This window comes from Nansenia antarctica (assembly GCF_963989245.1).
Source record: "Nansenia antarctica genome assembly, chromosome: 8".
NCBI lineage: Eukaryota > Metazoa > Chordata > Actinopteri > Argentiniformes > Microstomatidae > Nansenia > Nansenia antarctica.
In genome coordinates, this window is record NC_137678.1 from 32,323,246 (window position 1) to 32,330,745 (window position 7,500).

The 7,500-nt window shown below is 41.5% G+C and overlaps 1 protein-coding gene across 1 annotated transcript in view; it reads left to right on the top strand.

Annotated features, from left to right (window-relative positions):
- col7a1l (collagen type VII alpha 1-like) overlaps positions 1-7,500 on the top strand; it is a gene marked incomplete at both ends in the record, with an annotated part of 123,082 nt that overhangs the window by 42,166 nt on the left and 73,416 nt on the right. The window contains 6 exons of the mRNA XM_080538281.1: positions 1-25; positions 880-1,026; positions 3,260-3,445; positions 3,843-3,982; positions 5,652-5,775; positions 6,340-6,483. The exon at positions 1-25 is cut by the window's left edge and continues 95 nt beyond it. Of these exons, the coding sequence (XP_080394407.1) occupies positions 1-25; positions 880-1,026; positions 3,260-3,445; positions 3,843-3,982; positions 5,652-5,775; positions 6,340-6,483 (766 nt within the window). The remainder of the gene's footprint in view (positions 26-879; positions 1,027-3,259; positions 3,446-3,842; positions 3,983-5,651; positions 5,776-6,339; positions 6,484-7,500) is intronic.

Consider the following 7,500-nt stretch of genomic DNA (forward strand, 5'->3'; position numbering starts at 1 on the left):
CTCCTCTCCTGGAGGCACATCTCAGGTGAGAGGTCATAGGTCATCAGGTCAGAGGCTATACATCAGGGGTGCACAGCTCAAGGGGGTCCGTTTCAGATCTTGAGTTGACACATGATTCAAAGGGCCAGAACCATAATGTTAGGTGTCATTGTAGAATCAAATATCAAATCGATTTCTTCAGGCTTGCATTTCGGAGTGCTGGACACAGTGAAGAGAGTGTTAATGTGATCCTCTGTCCTTTATGTGATATTGAACTGTGAAGCCAATTTCTACATTGAAAAATGTTAACTATGGTGAGACACAAGAGACTCATCTGATGGGATTCACACACACACACACACACACGCACGCACGCACACACACACACACACACACACACACACACACACACACACACACACACAGACACACACACACATACACACACACACACATACACATACACACACACACAGACACACACACACACACACACAGACACAGACACACACACACACACACACACACACACACACACACACACACAGATCTCACATCAGGCCTCACATCAGGCCTCTGTGATGACAACTATAGCCAATACTACTGGCTGTGTCCTGGTCAGAGCAGCTCCATATTTAAAGATGGCTACTCTCCTAAACTCCCCAGAAGTAAAACATTAATGTCGAGGTTTGAGTCATTTAATTGCTTTTTAAATTGACTTCCTCTCACCCATTTTACAATCTGAAGTTTTTAGGGAGTACCTAATGAAAAGCAATTGATATGCACACACAGGGAATATGAATATCTGGGAACTAATTGATAATATAAATTCAAAGTTTTGTCACAGACCTACAACATATTTCTGAGGTAAAAATACCCAGTTTTTGATTTCCTCCTCAGAGCTGGAGTTCCAGACGGAGACCCTGGGACCTGCGTTCACCTCCTATAAGATCAGTGAGCTGCAGTATGGCAGGACCTATGTGTTCACCATCAAACCCTTATATGGAGAAGTGGAAGGGCCCATCACCTCTATCTACCACAGGATAGGTCAGTTAAGACTTTTTATTTTATTATAACTTTTTATATTTATTTTACCAGGCGAGACAATTAAGAACAAAATTCTTATTTACAATGCCGGCCTGCCTCATAAGGGGAAAGGGGAGGAGGGCTGAAAGATAAAACATGTTAAAAACAAAGCACTTAAAACCACAATTAAATCGACAATTGAGATGCCACAAAACAACAATAAACAGCCAAGCAAACACAGCAATACATCCCATGTGACATCCCATGTCCCATCTGTAACTACTCAGACGTGTTATAACTACTCATAGACGTGTTATAACTACTCAGACTTGTTATAACTACTCATAGACTTGTTATAACTACTCATAGACTTGTTATAACTACTCATAGACTTGTTATAACTATTTATAGGCTTGTTATAACTACTCAGACTTGTTAAAACTACTCATAGACTTGTTATAACTACTCATAGGCTTGTTATAACTACTCAGACTTGTTATAACTACTCAGACTTGTTATAACTACTCATAGACTTGTTATAACTACTCATAGACTTGTTATAACTACTCATAGACTTGGTATAACTACTCATAGGCTTGTTATAACTACTCAGACTTGTTATAACTACTCATAGGCTTGTTATAACTACTCATAAACTTGTTATAACTACTCATAGACTTGTTATAACTACTCAGACTTGTTATAACTACTCATAAACTTGTTATAACTACTCATATGCTTGTTATAACTACTCAGACTTGTTATAACTACTCATAGACGTGTTATAACTACTCATAGGCTTGTTATAACTACTCAGACTTGTTATAACTACTCATAGACTTGTTATAACTACTCATAGGCTTGTTATAACTACTCAGACTTGTTATAACTACTCATAGGCTTGTTATAACTACTCATAAACTTGTTATAACTACTCAGACTTGTTATAACTACTCATAGGCTTGTTATAACTACTCAGACTTGTTATAACTACTCAGACTTGTTATAACTACTCATAGACTTGTTATAACTACTCATAGACTTGTTATAACTACTCATATGCTTGTTATAACTACTCATAGGCTTGTTATAACTACTCAGACTTGTTATAACTACTCATAGACTTGTTATAACTACTCATAGGCTTGTTATAACTACTCAGACTTGTTATAACTACTCATAGACTTGTTATAACTACTCATAGGCTTGTTATAACTACTCAGACTTGTTATAACTACTCATAGGCTTGTTATAACTACTCATAAACTTGTTATAACTACTCATAGACTTGTTATAACTACTCAGACTTGTTATAACTACTCATATGCTTGTTATAACTACTCATAGGCTTGTTATAACTACTCAGACTTGTTATAACTACTCATAGACGTGTTATAACTACTCATAGGCTTGTTATAACTACTCAGACTTGTTATAACTACTCATAGACTTGTTATAACTACTCATAGGCTTGTTATAACTACTCAGACTTGTTATAACTACTCATAGGCTTGTTATAACTACTCATAAACTTGTTATAACTACTCAGACTTGTTATAACTACTCATAGACTTGTTATAACTACTCAGACTTGTTATAACTACTCATAAACTTGTTATAACTACTCAGACTTGTTATAACTACTCATCCCACAGTTAAGACATCCCATTTCTACACACTGCACTGTTACACTATTCTAGAACCCTCCATCGTTAGGGCAACATAACCACCAGTCTTAATTCCATCCTTTTGTAAATACAACAAAGTGAGATAAAAGAACTAACAGAAAAACAGGCACCTAGTCAATAATGACATGTCATGAGCTTAGAATGATAAGGTTCTATCTCCGTTTAGAATGATAAGGTTCTATCTCCGTTTAGAATGATAAGGTTCTATCTCCGTTTAGGGTAGTTCAGAGATATTGAGCGTCAAAGTTTTTACATTCCATTATGTTTTGTGAGATGGAACCTTTGTATTTTATGAATTACTAACAAAAAAATGTCAACATTTTAAAAATAACACCACACAGGCATTAATAAACACCTAATGGATCAGATTATGTAAAAAACTCAATTTTGACAAAAATGGAGATAGAACCTTATAATTCTAACGTCATGATGTGCTTACAGGTTTATTACAACATCTAGTTACTGGTAGATTATTATTATTAGGCAGTAATATCTCCTAGGTATAAGACCTGTATTGTAGATAGTAGTGTCTCTACATTAGATGAACCTCCCTTTTCCTCCTGCAGTAGCTAAAGACCCTCCTCTGGTGCCGGTCCAGTCAGCCACGGCGGCCCCTCCCCCCCCTCACATGTCCACCGCCTCCCGGATCACCACGGCCGGCACCACCAACAGGAACACCCGGGCCCCCCTGGGCAGGGCCTCCACCAGGTCCACTGTTCTTCATACAGAGACCACTGGTCCACCAGGGCCAGGTAATAATTAGAACAGTATTTTTTTATGTTTTTAAATCCGTTTTAAATCTGTTTCTAACACATTGTCAGCTAAATTGTAGCTTATACAATACTTAGTTACATACTTACTGTATGGATGTATTTCAAGCCAAATAAGCAAACTACTCAAGAAATGAGTATGAGTGTGAATAAGAGTATGAATAATATCTCCTCTACTTCTGTGGTATGAACGGCCACTGCTACAGTACCATCTTCAGTCTCCGTTCAGCTATTATCTTTGACCTGTGTGTGTGTGTGTGTGTGTGTGTGTGTGTGTGTGTGTCTGTGTCTGTGTCTGTGTCTGTCTGTGTCTGTGTCTGTGTCTGTGTCTGTGTGTGTGTGTGTGTGTGTGTGTGTGTGTGTGTGTGTGTGTTTGTAGTCTGCGGCAAGGCCAATGCAGACATCGTGTTCCTGGTAGATGAGTCATGGAGCATCGGCTCCAATAACTTTGTCAAGCTGAAGGACTTCCTCTTCCGGGTCGTGACCTACTTCCCTGTGATTGGTCCCAAGGGCACGCAGGTCAGACTGTTAACCTTGGCTGCGTCCCAACAATGTCTCCTCTGTTCCCTGCTTCCTCTCGCCTCGTGTCCTTCTCAAAAAAGCTCTGCCTTGCGAGAGATCGTAGGTAGTAAACAGAAAAACACACACATACACACACAAACACACACACACACACACGCGCGCGCACACACACACACACACACACACACACACACACACACACACACACACACACACACACAGACAGACACACTCACACACTCACTTTTTTCCTGTCTCCCTCTCTTTCTCTCCTCCACCTCACTCATTCTCTCATTCCTCTATTACCAAATAGAGGTGACAACTACAGTAATAATATCATGGTACAAATCTCAGGTAGTAATCTACATCTTTCCTAGCAGGTGGACCCGGTTCAATCTCATTAAAAACAAAACATTACAGATTTAGCTATTCTCAACTCTAAATTAACTGCACTGTTAAAAACACTAGTATTGTAAGACCTCACCTGTGTCCCTGTACTTGTCTCTGCTGCCCTTATACCAAAAAAGGTCCTTGTTATGTCCATTTTCCTTTTTTCCCCTGGCATATTTGTGTTACCAGCTCACCTTTAATTAAAAGTGAGATGATTGACAAAAACATGCTTGCACACACAACTTACTCACACCCAATTTGGTAGAATTATTACAGAAATTATTCAGAATAGAGACATAGTTGACATACTGTCATAGCTGTTGTACCCTTTAACGTTCGCTAAGTAGCTTTAGGTGGCGTTAGGTCGGATCTTTCACTAAAATAATATATTAGAACATGTTTGTATTAACACAACATGACATGGACTTGTTCATTAATAATGTTACATTTGAACCAACAGTATTATGGCGTTTATACAGTTTGTTTAACCCACCTGAATGAACGAGGATAATGGACAAGGTTTTAACATTAACGTTACTCCATGGCTTGTGTATTGAGGAACTGTTAAGGCTACTAGCCAGAGCAGAAACCTCGATGTCCCGCTCCACTACAGCGCCTGGCTGGTGGGGTGCGATGGAGCCGGGAGGATTTTGAGTTTCCGTTGTGTGGAGTGGATAAAATCACAAAAATGACAAAACGTGTTTCAGATTTTCTGTTTTTTTTTAAGCCAGGAATGGCGAGTGCCATAAATTGCCATACCAAAACGACGCCTATCGAGACACAGAGAGTGAGACACACTTTTAATGAATGGAGCCGCACACAGATAGGCAAAGAGCCGCATGCGGCTCGTGAGCCGCGGGTTGGCCACCCCTGGTCCTAGTCCCTAGACACTTGTAGATCTGTAAGGATACGCATAAGCAACATGGAAGGAGTGCCGCCTCACCCTGTGGAATGTTGCCGACTTGCAAGTTTCTTCCAAGTATCTAGAAAGTGGCCTATGGGTTGTTTCTAGTCAGCAGAACTGTCTTACCTTTACCTGTTTGTAAGTAGGCTTGCTGTCGCATGCACTGTGTATGTCAGTGAAGGCTGGTGAAGGTAGAAATCGGAGGACAGTCTCATTATTATTATTACTAGTAATACCATTCAATGAGCTCATCCTCCGATTCCTACCTCCACCAGCCTCCACTGGTGTGTATACTCGCTGGGTGTAAATGTTCTACATTGATAAAGGTGTTGTTATGTTGTTCTCAGTATGCAGAGCCTTCTCTGTCCTCAGATAGCAGTGGTCCACTACAGTGACGAGCCTCGCATAGAGTTCCACCTGAACGACCACAAGGACAGGACGTCCATCCTCAGGGCCCTGAGAGGCGTGCGCTACGGAGGAGGCAACACCAAGACAGGTTGGTACCACACACTCTCATGTTGTACACACACACACACACACACACACACACACACACAGAGGCACGCACCCACCCACACACGCACAGAGGCACGCACTCACGCACACACACACACGCACAGAGGCACACACGCACGCTCACACACACACACACACGCACGCTCACACACCCACACACACGCTCACACACACACGTTCACACACATGCACGCTCACACACACACACACACACACACACACGCGCGCTCACACATACACACGCACAGAGGCACGCACCCACACACACACGCACAGAGGCACACATGCACGCTCACACACACACACACACACACACACACACACACACACACATACACACACAAACACACATTATACTGTATATTCTGACTTCTATGGTAGAGAGACATTTGGTGAAATGTAATGTTAAAGGTGTTATACTATAGTAATGTTAAATGTGTTATACTACAGTATACTGACACATACTACAGTATATTGATCCCATTGATGTATATATACATAATATACATTGATGTATGTTGATCCCATTGCTGTGTGTGTCCAGGCAAGGGCATCAGCTACGTGCTGAAGGAGCTGTTCCAGGAGTCTCATGGGATGAGGCAGGAGGCGGCCCATGTTCTGGTTCTGGTCACAGACGGCCGGGCCCAGGACGACGTGGCCCCCCCCTCTAGGATAGCACACGCTCTGGGTCAGTGTTGTTTCTTCTTAAGTAACTTGTTTGAGATAGATCACGAATAAGCTTCTGAGTTTTTTAAGACTATTTATTAAACAAAAGACAATGTTACAAGTTGAATGATGATGCTGGCTGGAATGTTGATAGAGATGGCTGGAATGATGATAGAGATGGCTGGAGTGATGATAGAGATGGCTGGAGTGATGATAGAGATGTCTGGAGTGATGATAGAGATGGCTGGAGTGATGATAGAGATGGCTGGAGTGATGATAGAGATGGCTGGAGTGATGATAGAGATGTCTGGAATGACGATAGAGATGGCTGGAGTGATGATAGAGATGTCTGGAATGTTGATAGAGATGGCTGGAGTGATGATAGAGATGGCTGGAGTGATGATAGAGATGTCTGGAATGTTGATAGAGATGGCTGGAGTGATGATAGAGATGGCTGGAGTGATGATAGAGATGGCTGGAATGTTGATAGAGATGGCTGGAGTGATGATAGAGATGGCTGGAGTGATGATAGAGATGTCTGGAATGACGATAGAGATGGCTGGAGTGATGATAGAGATGTCTGGAATGTTGATAGAGATGGCTGGAGTGATGATAGAGATGGCTGGAGTGATGATAGAGATGTCTGGAATGTTGATAGAGATGGCTGGAGTGATGATAGAGATGGCTGGAATGTTGATAGAGATGGCTGGAGTGATGATAGAGATGGCTGGAATGTTGATAGAGATGGCTGGAGTGATGATAGAGATGGCTGGAGTGATGATAGAGATGGCTGGAATGTTGATAGAGATGGCTGGAATGACGATAGAGATGGCTGGAGTGATGATAGAGATGTCTGGAATGATGATAGAGATGGCTGGAATGACGATAGAGATGGCTGGAGTGATGATAGAGATGGCTGGAGTGATCAAAAAGACATGTCACTGATGTAAACGGTTACAGCTCGAAGTGGCGGTGAGATCTGGAAGAATATTGTCAAGGTCTTAAAAAAGTATTAGAAAGGTATTGAAATGAACCTCAA